The sequence below is a fragment of the Prionailurus bengalensis genome, chromosome A1 (genome assembly GCF_016509475.1).
Source record: "Prionailurus bengalensis isolate Pbe53 chromosome A1, Fcat_Pben_1.1_paternal_pri, whole genome shotgun sequence".
In the NCBI taxonomy this organism is placed as follows: Eukaryota; Metazoa; Chordata; class Mammalia; order Carnivora; family Felidae; genus Prionailurus; species Prionailurus bengalensis.
Genome location: NC_057343.1, coordinates 196,344,887 through 196,359,649, shown reverse-complemented (window position 1 = coordinate 196,359,649; position 14,763 = coordinate 196,344,887). Strand labels below are relative to the sequence as shown.

General features: G+C 40.1%; 1 protein-coding gene across 3 annotated transcripts in view; it reads left to right on the top strand.

The window, feature by feature from the left end:
- The first annotated feature begins 246 nt into the window (after positions 1-246).
- G3BP1 (G3BP stress granule assembly factor 1) overlaps positions 247-14,763 on the top strand; it is a 36,656-nt gene continuing 22,139 nt past the window's right edge. The window contains exons 1-3 of one of the 3 annotated variants that reach the window (XM_043598562.1): positions 613-1,065; positions 3,712-3,824; positions 11,417-11,529. In XM_043598562.1, coding sequence (XP_043454497.1) covers positions 11,435-11,529 — 95 coding nt within the window. In that variant the 5' untranslated portion in view covers positions 613-1,065; positions 3,712-3,824; positions 11,417-11,434. Of the gene's footprint in view, positions 421-557; positions 1,066-3,711; positions 3,825-11,416; positions 11,530-14,763 lie in introns of those variants that run through there. The other 2 variants (XM_043598647.1, XM_043598470.1) reach the window with 2 other exon arrangements.

Below are 14,763 nucleotides of genomic sequence, written 5' to 3'. Positions count from 1 at the left end.
CGCCCAGGGGAACACATTTTATCGAATGGGAGCGGCCCCACGCACTTATTGGCTACTATGGGTATCGGTTAAAGAACTCCCCGCCCTCTTTTTGACGTACCTTTAAGTAATTGGTCTTTCTCAATGCCAATCCGTTACTAGGGAAACGAGATCCTCACAGTCTCATAGGCATGAGTCTAAGCCAATCAAGAGCCACGCCTTCATCCTGCGGCAGTACCCAATTGCTGCTCGAAGAGCCCGGAGGACGCAGTCGGGATTGGTCACCAGCCTGCTCGACCTGGCCGCAACAAGTTAGGCTGAGTCGCGGTTATATAGACCGGCGACGGAGCACGCGTGTGTGCGGACGCAGTTGCGTGAGGGGTTTTTGCCTTCTGCCGTGCTGTGGAGCAAAGCTTGTTCCTCTCCCGCTCAGCCGCGCAGGTACTCTGGGGTGTGGGCGGGGCGGGGCGGCCCAGGGACGAAGACGAGCTGGGACGGTTGTGAGAGGGAGGAGAAGTCCGAGCGACGGCGGCGGCCGCGCGAGGCGTGCACACCACCCCCCCAAACGGCCGCAGGCGGGCGCACGGGCGCGCGGAGTTTCCCCGCCCCCTCTTCGCCGCGCTCCCACCGGTCGGCGCGCGTGGCCGTGTCCGCGGCCGCCTCGTGCGCGTGCCACGCCCAACGGCCGCGCGGGGCGAGAGCGAGCCGCGGCCGCCGCCCGGGCTGCAGAGCGATCTCGGGGGCCTGGGGCCTCGCGCGGCGGCCTCGCCGTCCTTTCCCGCCCGCCGCCTCCCTCCCGCGCGCCCGCAGAGCCTTCCCTCCCCTGGCGAGGGGCTCCAGTTTGGCCCGGACCCGAGGAGGCTTTTATTTTGGGGCGGGGCGACACGAAAGCGCGATGAGGGTTTTTCGACTCGGGAAGCAGAAGTGCAGCGCTTCGGCTTCGCAGGGAGTTAAAGGGGGAGCAGCGAATGCATGGATAGTGAGAGGAGATAATAACCCTTGTGTTTTCTAAGCCCCCACTGTGTGCCAGGCACTGTGCTGAGCAACTTGTGTGGCTCTCGTGCGCTCCCACGAGGATCCGAGGAGGTAGGTGCGGGGATTTGCCCTATGGCAGTGGATTCGGTGGGCCCGCGGTGGAGAGGCGTGCTCAGAGGCACACAGACGGTAAGAGGCAGGTGCTGGTTGGAACCCGCGGGCCGTCTGACTCCTAGTCCCGCAGCCTCCTTTCGTCCTTGTGCCAGCGCCCTGCGCGGCTCCAGGGCGCCGCTGTCCCCGGAGCCCTGGTCCCTGGGGGCAGCAGCATCAGCCTGGCGAGGCCAACTGCTGCGAAGAGTGCATTGGCGTTTGTACTGGAGCCACTTGTGGGCTTCAGGGAGACGCGGGTTGGAAGTGGGATTATGACAAAGGACACGAGAGGCTTTGGGCTTTCCTTTCTACGTGTATTCGCACGGAGGGACGTGCCGCCCTCCACGCTTCCGGAAAAAGGATAGAATCGAATGAATACGTGCGAATGAACGTGGACGGTGTTCCTCCTCGGATTTGATACGGGTGGTGGGAAAGTCCCGCCAGCAGCCAGTTAGGCTCCGAAATTGGTCTAGACCTTGAAACCTTTTTCTTGTCTTCACCGGGGCAGGCTTTTGAGAAGGACCTTCGGGAGGATCGTTTAACTTCCTCGTTTTGTAGTTGGAGAAAATGCGAGTCAGAGCGATGAGTTTCACATCTCGCTCGCCTGCGTGGGTTGAGATGTGAAGTTGGGACGGAAAGGATGGTGCCCAGTTACAACGTAAATTTAACCACTGGAGCTTATGCTAGGTGAATTACAGGTGATTGAGAGGTGTTGGAAGTCTTGCCCTTACGCCAGTCGGGACCTGGCAGTCGGGATCTTCTGCGGATGAAAGCCTCTCTGCATTCAGTTCATGTGTTGAGCGTTTCCTGTTAGGTTCCTGTCTGTATGCTGCAAATACAGAAGTCACCTTTAAAGACGAGTACAGGTTTGCGATATTTGAAAGGCAGTATGCTCCTTGGCCTAATAAAATAGTTGTAGGTCCAGGGGCGCCTGGATGGCTGTTGGTTAAGTGCCCGACTGGACTTGGGCTCAGGTCACGATCTGTTGGTGAGTTGGAGTTCCCCCTCGGCCTCTCTGCGCTGACGGTGCAGAGCCTGCTTGGGATTCTCTCTCTCCCTCTCTGCCCCTCCCCTGCTCGTCCTCACTTTCTCTCTAACTAAACTTAAAAAATATAGTTGTAGGTTCAGATCATTACTTGACATCACAAATATCTCTACTTGAGAGAAAAAAACTACAATAAAAGTTTTGGGACTAGCTCTTGTGAATTAATTTTGCTTGGGATGGCTTTCAGCCTTCCTTCAGAGCTTTTAGGATTGGTCTTTAAAGAATTTTTTTGTAGTAGGAGGGGATACATAATTTACATCCTTGTTAGGAAATTAAAAAACTACAAAGAATCAATATTTGTAAGTGTTTCCATTTCCCAGTACTTTCCATGTTTGTTAACAGAAAGTAGCAATAGATAAATCAAAATACTGTATGGCCAAGTTTTTTGTTGATGTTGCCATAAATAACAGATTGCTTTAGAATGTAACATTGTTTTACTTAGAACTGGCCTTCTCATGTAGCCATTTTAGTTACCTTTATTTAGTTGGGGTTGCCTGTTGAGTTAGCATTAGGTTTCAAATGTTAAAACATGACATAGAAACTGTTAGTTTTTTAAATCCAGCTGATGGTTATCACTGCTGGGAGTAGAATGTATCAGAATGAAATATCCTTATGCATTGAGAGAAACTTTTGTTTCTCTTTCAAGTATTTCTTAACCTGTTCTTTGCCTCAGGCGAATGGTTATCGGTTGGTCAGGAATATGAAAACCGAGGTATTTTACAGATTGGTAGCCTGGTTGAGCTCTTGTGCGTGCGTTTATTAGGAACAAACGGAGCAAATTGTGATAATACAAGGCTGGTGAGCCTCCCTTCTTCCCAGCCAAGTCACGTTACTTTTGTTATTAAATCCTGTGTGTCTAAGCTCTTGTGCTTCTAACTGATAGAAAAGTAGGCACTTCTTTGTTCTTAACTCACATTCAGTTGGCTGTTCTCAGCTGACAGTCTGCTAAGGGTGCATCAGAAGATTTGGTAATGTTTGTTGCTGACCTACTTGCGGTCGTTTTTTCTTTTTTCTTTCCTTGTAATTTGCATTATTATTTTGTTCTTTTAGTACTTTGCATAGAAAGCAAAGGGTAGAGGTTAGTTTTAAATTTTTATAGGTTCATGCCTTAAACTTAAATTTTTATAGGTTTATGAATTGTATGTGGTTCTTAGGATGGTTGGGGCAATGTTAAAAGATGAAATTTAATATAAAGCCTGAATTTGTGACCAAAACCAATTTTTTCTTTTTGCCAGTTTAATTACCTCCTTGATCGTTCAACCTTTTGTAATTAGATTTTTTTTTTTAATGATATTTCAGAATTCACACATGCATTGTGTGTTCTTTTGCAAAGAGAATTGTCAGAGTAAGTAGGTTTAAAAACTGCTTTCCCCCCCTCCCCTGGCTAGTCAGTTCATAGCTAGTAGGAAAAACCTTTAGTTGCAACACTGCCCTTCCAGCCATGGAGTTAAATTTAGATTCAGCAACTGTAATCTCACTTGTAGTTGCTGATCACACTGGTGGTTAACTAGGTTTATTATGTTTTTCAAATCTTAAAAATCACCTGTTTATTTTTTTTTAAGTATCCTTGGACACCCTGTTTGGCCTGGGTGGGGAAAGCTGAATTGCAAGCCAGGTGATAATGGTGAAGAGCCAGGAATAATCTGCACATGAAGAGTGGCCTTTATAAAACAAAGTAATCAAAACATTTTTCTCACAAATTGTGGCCTTAGTGTGTTTAGATGAATTGATTTCCCCTTTCATCCTCTGGCAGTTTGTCATGTTGTACTATTGTTCAGCTGCTCAGCTTGTTGTGTTTCAGGTATTTAAAAAAGTAAATGCTAGAGATGGCTCAGAGAAAGTGGCTTCCTAGATGGGGCACACTGCAACTCTGGGGATGTTAAATGGCTACTTAACAGCATCATTGTGTATTTGTATAGCCCTTTATATATTCTAAAAGTGCTTTTACGTGTCTTAGTAGTCTTATGTTTTTGCTTACAAAGGGAATTGAGGCTCTGAAACCCAAAAAGTTGTCTGTTTTGTAAAGCTTATATGTCTAGCAGTGAACTGTAGAGTGTAGCTATTTCCTTATTCAAGAAAGTTTGTAGGATTCAGAATCTGGAGTCCAAAACCTTTCCAGGCTTTTTTAGGCTGTGACTCAAGTATACCCTGTGTTCATGGACTCTCTGAGCCTGCTCTGTGATTTGTGCAATCTAAAGGATGGGAAATTCATGTTTTCAGGAATTTCATAGATGAGGCAGTAGTATTAACCATAAAGTGTTTTTTCACCTCACTGAGAAAGAACATAGACTGTTGCCCAATTATAAGTCCAGCCGATTAGCTTTTAACTTTGGAGTGGGGAATGGATGGATGTTAAAAAACCAAGAAAAGCTAGTAAATTGTTAGTTTTTTTCAGTTCCTTTTGAAGTTTTTTTCTTTTGAGAAAACTTGAATTTGAGATAGCTAGAAATTGATGTTGAATAAAATACTATTAACGAAATGATTGCCCTTAGATTTCCTTAGTTTTTCCACTAACGTCCTTTATCTGTTCCAGGATCCAATCTAAGATAACACATTGCAGTCTCTTGAGTCTCTCTCTGATCTGTCACAGTTTCTTTTCTTTCTTTGTCTTTTATGACCTTGACACTTGATCTAAATTTGGGTACACTTGGTGTTATAGGTAGACTGAGGTTATGGATTTGGGGGAAGAATACAGAGGTGACTTAGCCTTCTTATCACATCAAGGGGTACATAATGTACTGGTTGAATTTAACCTTGGTCGATTAAGTGGTGTCTACCAGGTTAGGATTTTTCCCCTTGTTTTCTTTGTTAAAAACCAGTCCCCAAGGAAGAGGAGAATCAGAATTTGTGGACATAAATTAGCTATGTATTAAAGCTATTATTGTAATTACTAAATATTTGGGGGGGGGGAGACACTTCAAAGTTATGCTAATATATGTTAGCTCTGTTTCTTAAAGGTTTCTTAAGCATATGTTAATTTGTTTCTATGTTTCTTAGCATATGTTAATATGTTTCTTTAAAGGTTCCTTATAGCATTTATTACTGGATCTTGCTTGTGGCTATTATCTTAGTGTAATGGTGATTCTTTATTTCCTTTGTTCCCTCTGAAATTCTTCTGTAAGGCAGCTTTGTCTCCTTCCCCTTTATTTTTTTATTGACTTTATTTTCTTACTCATTAAATTTTTTATTTAGGCATTTATTTTTGTTAATGGATATTTTATTCTTTGGTTTGTAATCCAATGTTATCTAAGTTATTTTTGCTTTTTTACTTACTGCTCAAATTGGTGCAGTTTTGGCTCTTGTGTCCTTTTAACATTGCCCTGAGGTTTTTTTTTAAACACTTTCATTTTTTTAAAAAAAATTTTTAATCGTTTTTGAGAGAGGGAGAGACAGAGCTCAAGCAGGGGAGGGGCAGAGAGAGGGAGACACAGAATCTGAAGCAGGCTCCAGGCTCTGAGCTGTCAGCACAGCCCTGAGAGGGGCTCGAACTCACGAACTGAGAGATCATCACCTGAGCCAAAGTCAGATGCTTAACTGACTGAGCCACCCCTTAAAACATTTTCTTTATTTACCGGGTAGTTCAGGCTCACCTTGTATTTCGCCTTTCCCAGCCCTAAAGTCAACCATTTCTCCAAGGAACTATCAGGAAGAATTAAAGGGAGGTGCAGGTGGTAAACGTGTAGAGTTTAGAAAACAGATTGAACAGTAGATCCCGTGATGGTGATACTGCTCTTGCTATGAGTACAGACAGTGGCTTTTGTATTAAAGTTTCTCTGGTTTTGGGAAAACATTTTGGTTTCTCTTACTGCCTTAATTTCAAATGTTTGAATACATAGCATAACCTTGCTACAAAATTTATGATAATATATATTCATATTAGTGCACACAAACCCTTGGTGTTTTTTTTCTTAGTGTTTTTGATAAATTATTAAGATAGGGCAAAAAGACGACTTAAACGTCCTAGTACTTAGAATTGACAGTTAACAATTTGCATCACTTTTTTAAGTAGGACTCCTTGTTTTTTCTTTATTTCTTCTCTCTCTCTCTCTCTCTCTCTCTCTCTCTCTCTCTCTCTCTCTTTCTCTCTTTCTTTCCTTATTTAGAGAGAGCTTGGGGGTGGAGGGGCAAGGAGAGGGGGAGAGAGAATCCCAAGCAGTCATGGAGCTCCATACCATGAACTGTGGATCATGACCTGAGCTGAAATCAAAGAGATGGAAGCTTTACCAACTGAGCCCCCCAGGTGCCCCCTTTGTTTTCTAGAATTTTTATGTAAGCTGTATCATACAATATGTGCTTGTGAAAAAAGTTATATTCTGTAAATACACCGAATGTTATCCATTCACCTGTTGATGGATGTTTGGTTGGTTTTCAGCTTTAGGGTGTTACAAATAAAGCTTTCTAAGAAACTGACTAACTTTTCTTAAGTGGTTGCACCACTTGACGCTCCCACCAGCAGAATTTTGAGTATATCCTGAGAGTTTCTGTATATCCTGGCCAACCTCTGTCAGCATTTATTTTGGTCGTTCTGACAGGTGTAGTGGTACCTTACTGTGGTTTTAATTTGCATTTCTTTGATTACTAAGGATGTTTAGCATTTTTCATGGGCTCATTTGGCATTCAAATAATTTCTTTGGTGGAGTGTTTTTTCATATCTTTTGCTCATATTTTATGGGATTGTTATTCGGTTATGAGAGTTCTTATAGATAACAAGTTTTCCTATCATATATGCTTTGAAATATTTATCCCCCAGTCTAACTCGTGTTTTCATTCTCTTAAAAGTGTCTTGCAGGGCAGAAAGTTTTACAGAATCTACAGTATCAGTGTTCATATAGATTATGTTTTCAGTGTAACTAGAATCTTTGCTCAACCCAAGGTCATGCAGATTTTATAGTTCTAGATTTTATATAAAACCATTTCGAGTAAACTTAATGTGGTGCATGAAGTGAGGTTCATTTTTTCCAATGTATGGATATGCAATTCTTCCACCATTTGTTGAACAGAGTATCCTTTTTCTACCGAATTATCTACCGAATTATCTGCATTTGTTAAAAATCCCAGTTGCCCCTTTATATGTGGGTATATTTCTTAGCTATTTTGTTCTATGGATCTATTTGTCTGTTTTTACTTACAGACTACTTTAAAAATAAATATACCAATGCTCTATTCTTTCCATGTCCTTGCAAATGGCAAGATTTCATTCCTTTTGATGGCTGATAATGTTCCATTTTGCGTGTGTGTGTATGTGTATGCACACACCACATCCTTATCCATTCATTAGTCGATGGACATTTGGGCTCTTTCCATAATTTTTTTTATTTTTATTTTTTTTATTTTGAAAAAGTTTATTGTATATATTTTTTGAGAGAGCGTGTGTGTGCCCATGCAAGTAAGGGAAGGGCAGAGGGAGAGGGAGGGAGAGAACGCTAAGCAGGCTCCACGCTCAGTGCAGGCCCCACAAGGAGCTTAACCAGCTGAGCCACCCACGTACCCTGGCTCTTTCCCTTATTCTGAGTGAAATAAGTCAGTCAAAGACAAATATCGTATGATTTCGTTCAAATGTGAAATTTAAGAAACAAAACAGATGAACATAGGGGAAGGAAAAATAAGATGAAAGCAGAGGGAAGCAAACCATAAGAGACTTTTTAACTATAGAGAACAAACTGAGGATTGATGGAGGGAGGTGGGTGGGGGATGGTCTAAATGGGTGATGGGCATTAAGGAGGGCACTTGTTCGGATGAGTACTGGGTGTTATGTAAGTGATGAATCATGAAAATACACTTCTGAAACTAATACTACACTATATGTTAACTAACTTGAATTTAAATTAAATCTTGGAAGAAAAAAACTGGAAATGGCTGCAGAATACAAATCATGATAAAAACAAAAACAGATGAAGGAAACCAAAAGGGTAGATTGGAGTAAGAGTTATCATAGGTGATGAAGTTATTCCAAAGTACCTCATTTGCAGTCAAACTATAGTTTAAAGCATAAATTAGATAATCAGTTATGCTCCTATGGGTGTATTTTTAAAATCAATTCTACCAAGTAAAAGCATCTGTTTGCATAAACTAAGTATCACAGTTGATGACATATAGTAAAATTTTTACATATAAGCAGAATAATTTGAATGGTTTTCTTGTCCAAATGGAATTTCTGCTGGGATACTCCATGTATCAGGCTAATTTTTAGGCCTTAAATATTAAAAGAAGAAAATCTGATCCAATGGAAGTAACAAATACTTCAAAGTTAGGACTAAAGTATTTATTGTGTACTGTATATGACAGCATAATGTTAATAAAGCTTTTCATAAGTAGAAAAGTACTATGAACAATATCTAATGTTTTGTGTATACTAAAAACACTTTTAAAAGTTTAAAAGCTATTATACAGTACATACTCAGCAACTGACTTTTCATTTTAACATTGTTTTTGAGATCTATTTCATGCTGACTTTGACCACTATAAATAGGATGACTTTATGTCTTGGTTTCCTAGGGACAGCCCTAATTCACTCCAGTTAACCTGGCATAATTATAAATAGTACTGCTTTTCAATCTTTGTCAGTGCCCCATGTGATTATCTTAGATACAGTGTTTGAATGATCTGTATAAACTGCACCCTAATCCATTTCCTGTTTGACAGATAGCATAGGTTATTTGTGTTATGTTTCAGAAATAGGGTGGCAGTTAATTTCTCGCTTTATCTCTTGTGCCTGTGGGTGTTTCTCTTGTGTATGTGTCTAGAAAAGATTGCTGGATTCATTGGAGCATTGTTGATTTTATTAGATAACTTCTCCACTGTGGTGGCAGCAGTTGGCATTTCTTCAGCTTTGCCGGTTCTCTTTTCCCAACTTCTTGACAGTGTTGAACATTGACTGATATTTTAATATTTCAGGGGATCTTCTGTGAGAAGTGATAGGTTTTAGTTTGCGTTTTATTGGTTACTTAGTTTATCATTTCTTGCCCATTTACTTTCCTGAGAATTGGCTCTTCCATTTCCTTTGCCTGTTTTTCTCTTGGGTTATTCTTTATTTTAGTGATTTGTATGAGAGTTCCATATGCATTCTTACGCAGATCATAAGATATTTTGCTCTTTTGACTTTGCCTAGAGTAAGCCCTTCCATTAAAAATTCAGGTGGAAGGGTGCTTGGGTGGCTCAGTCAGATAAGCATCTGACTTCAGCTCAGGTCATGGTCTCACAGCTCAAGAGTTCAAGCCCCCGCGTTGGGCTCTATGCTGACAGCTCAGAGCCTGGAGCCTGCTTTGGATTCTGTGTCTCCCTCTCTCTGACTCTGTCTCTCTCCTCTCTGTCTCTGTCTCAAAAAGAAATAAAAACATTAAAAAAAAAATTTTTTTAAGTGTAGTTGATCTGGTTTACATCAGATCATAGTAATAGTACCATAGTAATGGGAAATCTTAAAACTTGAAAAACACAAGTTATATGACGTGATCTCACGTCCAACTGTAACTTTGAAGTTCTGAAGAATTTAGGATCAGTAAGAACATCTGAAATTATCTTCTTCTTTTTTTTTTCTTTTTTTTTTGTTTGACTATGATCCAGGGAAAAATATAGCAATTTCTCATTCTGGTTTAGTCTAAGTATATTTGTTTAAGACCTAGGATCCAAATTCTTTTTACTGATACTCTAGTAACCATGCCTACAGGTAAACTACTCTCCAGTATGACTAGGAAGGTATTCTGTATTGATCTAGTGCCTGTAATCTGGGGAAAATGTGGACTGGCCTTGAACTAATTTCTTAGGTTTCAGTGAAATAGGTAGTAAATTGGACAGATATTCAAGAATAACGCAGGGGTGCCTGTGTGACTGAGTTGAGTGTCTGGCTCTAGGTTTCGGCTCAGTTCATGATCTCACATTCTGCGAGTTCGAGCCCCATGCCCAGCTCTGTGTAGACAGCTTTGGAACCTGCTTGGGATTCTCTCTCTGCCCCTTCCCTGCTCGTGTGCCCATGTGCGCACGCTCGCTCTCGCGCGCGCTTGCGCTATCTCTCAAAATAAACTTTTTAAGATAAAAGGATAATGGCAGATGCACTAGATGAAGATAAACATATGTCCACAAATTGTTCAGGAATTAACCAATCAAATTGTTTTCCTGTCCTTTGAGAAAACTGAAATAAAATGTCTTGCCTTTTTTACTGTAATTGATCTGTACATGTGTTTGCCTGTATGTTTAATTTGAGGATGATTTTATTCCTCAAATGAAAAGTTGGATTATCTCCTACCAGATATTTTTCCCAAAAAGTTTTATTTTGATAATAACAATAATTGAGGACTTAGTGTTTGCTGCCTTTCTTAATACTCAAAAGATACTAACTTTGTCATTGTGAGGACTTTGAGGTGGTAGATAATTTTTTTGAGTAAAAAAAAACATTTTGTTAGCTCACCCTTTTTCAGATTATATTTGGTTTCATCAAGAAATGAACTAAGCATAGCATTTTTAGATTTTTATGGTTTCTCTTAAAGATATTAGAAGTTTTCCCTGATACTAACTAAAAATGTGATCACATGTGCCTCCTGTATGTCAGAGCTATATTTATCACCCTTGAATCTAGTATTGCAACAAATAAGAATGTGCTTGTAATCTTAGAAGTGGAACACTCTTAATTGGGTTTAGAAATTTAGAGAGGGGTGCCTGGGTGGCTCAGTCGGTTAAGGGTCCGACTTTGGCTCAGGTCATGATCTCACAGTTCGTGAGTTCGAGCCCTGCGTCAGGCTCTGTGCTTACCACGCGGAGCCTGGAGCCCAGTTTGAGTTCTAGGTCTCCCTGTCTCACTGCCCCTCCTCTGCTCACACTCTGTCTGTCTCTCTCTCAGAAATAAACATTAATTCGTCAGGCTCTGACAACTCAGAGCCTGGAGCCTGCTTCAGGTTCTGTGTCTCCCTCTCTCTGCCTCTACCCCACTTGCACTTTGTCTGTCTCTCAAAACATCAAAAATAAACATTAAAAAAAATTCAGAGAAATTATGATAAGGTACCTGCTGGAAATATGTACCTTTGAAGTTCTTATAATCATTTTAAAGAAATTAATTTTTGAGAATAATAATGAATTCATCAGATTACAATAAACTTGAATAAAAATCTAACCTGGTCTGTGGGGGTTTTATTCTTATGCTTATTTTTTAAAACCAAGAATTGCTAAAGTGTCTTGTCTTTGAGTTGGTTTTAGCTAAATAATTCAGTTTTTTCCCCTGCCATTTTTCCCCTGTGTACTTGATCTTTAAAGTTGAACATCTTCAACATTTTTTTCCAGGTTGAATTGACCAAAGCAATGGTTATGGAGAAGCCTAGTCCCCTGCTGGTCGGGCGGGAATTTGTGAGGCAGTATTACACGCTGCTGAACCAGGCCCCAGACATGCTACACAGGTAAAACTTTTTTTTTTTTTTTTTTTTAACCATGCATGATCTAATGTTTTTTAGTATGTAGCTACTTATCCTTCAGAGTCTCTTGTCATGCACTTTGTAGACTTGTTGCATATATGTGCTTTGTACATAAGAGCCAATAAATGATGGCTATTAAAATTAAATTTTTAAGTAGAATATACAAGTATAAAGAAATTAGACTAAGTCACCTAAACTTACACATTATCAGAAAAATCATGGCTGAAAATGTAAAAATATGGTATTTATGCTTTTGTTTCTGTTTTTTGTGGTGTTTTTTGGTGAATCATGAATATTTTGTAAGAATGTATTGAAGACTATTCCTACAGTAACATTTTTGTGTCCATGTGCTTTTAAAAATTAGGGTAACTTGGAAATGTGGTATAGGCTTGTAAATTAACAGTTTATGAAATAAACACAAAAAGCTCTAGTAAAACCATGTTTACAATTTTTCTTTGTATATGCAAACATTTTTAACATACTGTCTTTTAGTTTTTTCACTTGATAATTTGGGGGGTCATCTCATAAGGGTAGTACATGTATCATATTAATTTTAGTATTCACGTATTTTTTATTTTATAGAGATATATAGCATCTTTTAATCCCCGGTGGTGAATTTGTTGGTTGCTTCCATTATTTCTTCTTACAAACAGTCCAGCATTATACAAAGCTATAAATATACAGGTTGATTTATAGACTTGTTAGAATAATTTCTTAGAGATGCCAAAATGTGTGTTTGCTGGACCAGACTATTTCCCTCGTTACTTTGACCAGCTTGCATATCGGATATCACGTCCTTATTGGGTGAAAAAGAAACTTTATAAATTTGAGTCCTTGTTGTGAAAATGGAAAATATATATTTTTTTGAGAATTTACAATTTTCTGCTCTCACCTGTTTCCTATTGATCTTTACTAAAACCTTTTAGTAAGACATTATTAGGTAGTTAACTTTATTTTGCAGGTAAGGATGTAAGCTGTTAAAAATTTGCTGGTGTTGGGGTGCCTGGGTGGCTCATTCGGTTAAGCACCTTTGGCTCAGGTCATGATCTTGTGGTTCATGAGTTCCAGGCCAGCGTCAGGCCCTGTGCTGACAACTCAGAGCCTGGAGCCTGCTTCACAGATTGTGTATCTCCTCTCTCTGCCCCTCCCCCTCTCATTCTCTCTCTCTCTCTCTCTCTCTCTCTCTCTCTCTCTCTCTCTCTCTGTTTCTCTCTCTCAAAAATAAATAGAAAATTAAAAACAAATCTGGTGTTGACATGACTTAAGTGATTGAACAGGTTTTCACATGTTTTTTTTCCCTTTTTTCTTTTTGTGTTTTATGTCAAAATTTGTTTCTATGTCCTCAGAGATTAGGTAACTTTGGACTTTGAAAAGGAGCAAGGGGTGACTGGGTGGCTCAGTCAGTTAAGCATCCTACTCTTGATTTCAGCTCAGGTCATGATCTCACAGTTCATCAGTGTCAGCGGGGAGCCTGTTTGGGATTTTTTGCTCTCCCTGTCTGCCTCTCCCCTGCTCTTGCTTGCTCTCACTCTCTCAAATTAATACATAAAACTTAGGAGAACTAAGTGAAATTAATATAGTCCTTGTCGATACATTTATTGACTCAAGACCTTTTTTTTTTCACATTTTATCTTGAAGTACAACATACATACAAGCATATCTCATTTTATTGTGTTTCACTTTATGGTGCTTTGCAAATACTGTGTTTTTTGGCAGTTATAAGTTTGTGGCAATCTCCAGTCTAGCAAGTTTATTGGTGCCATTTTTCCAGTATTTGCTCATTTTGTGTCTTTGTCAACATTTTGCTAATTCTCACAATATTTCAAACTTTTTCATTATTATATTTTTTAATGGTAATCTGTGATCAGTGACCTTTGTTGGTACTATTATAATTGTTTTATGGCATATGCCTACGCATGTAAGACCATGAACTTAATGTTCAATAAATGCTGTATGTCTTCTGACTCTTACACTGACTCGTTCCCCATCTCTCTCCCTGTTTTTGGGCCTTCTATTCTCTGAGACTTAGTGGTATTCAAATTAGGCCAGTTAACTTAACCCTACAATGGCTTTAATTAGGTATTAAGTGGAAGGAAGAGTCACTTGTCTGTCCCTTCACATCAAAAGCCATAAGTAGCTTGGTAGGGAATGTTGAAAGCTGAGATAGGCCAAAAGCTAGGCCTCTTGGCCTATTAGCTAAATTGTGAGTAAAAAGGAAACGTTTTTGAAATGAAAAGTGCTACTCCAGTGAACACATGCATGATAAGAAAGCAGAGCAGCCTTATTGTGGATATGAGGAACTTTGAGTAGTGGGATGGAAGGTCAAATAAGCCACAACATTCCTTTAATCCAAAGCCTGATCAGAGTAAGGACCTAACTCTTCAATTCTATGAAAGCTGAGAGAGGTGAGGAAACCACAGAAGAAGAGTTTGAAGCTAGTACAAGTTAGTTGATGAGGTTTCAGGAAAGAAGCTGTTTTCGTAACATCAAAGTACAAGGTGAAGCAGCAAGTGCTGATGTAGAAGCTGCAGCAAGCCATCCAGAAAATCTAGATAAGGTAGGTGGTGAAGGTGGCTACACTGACAATAATAGATTTTCAGTGTAGATGAAACAACTTTATATTGGACGTGATTCATGGGAAGATGTCAAAATATCAAGATGAACAGGAGTTGAGAAGAAGATCCCAGCCCTCGTGGATGACTTTGAGGGGTTCAGGATTTCAGAGGAGGAAGTCACTGCAGGTGTGGTGGAAATATAAAGAGAACTAGAATTAGAAGTGGAGGCTGAAGATGTGACTGAGTTGCTCCAGTCTCATGATAAAATGTTAACAGATAAGGAGTTGCTTCTTAAAGATGAGCAAAGATAGTGTTTTTTAAAATGTTTTAATTAAAAAAATTTTTTTATGTTTATTCATTATTGAGAGATAGAGCATGAGCATGGGGGGGGGGGGCAGAGAGAGGAGGAGACACAGAACCCGAAGCAGGCTCCAGGTTCCGAGCTGTCCGCACAGAGCCCGATGTGGGGCTTGAACTCACCAGCTGTGAGATCATGACCTGAGCTGAAGTCGGACGCTTAACTGACTGAGCCACCCAGGCGCCCCAGAAGTGTTTTTTTTTTTTAAGATGGAATCTACTGCTGAAGATGCTGTGAAGATTGTTGGGAGTAACAACAAAAAAGAATATTACATAGACTTGAGTTGATGAAGCAGTGGCTCTCAGG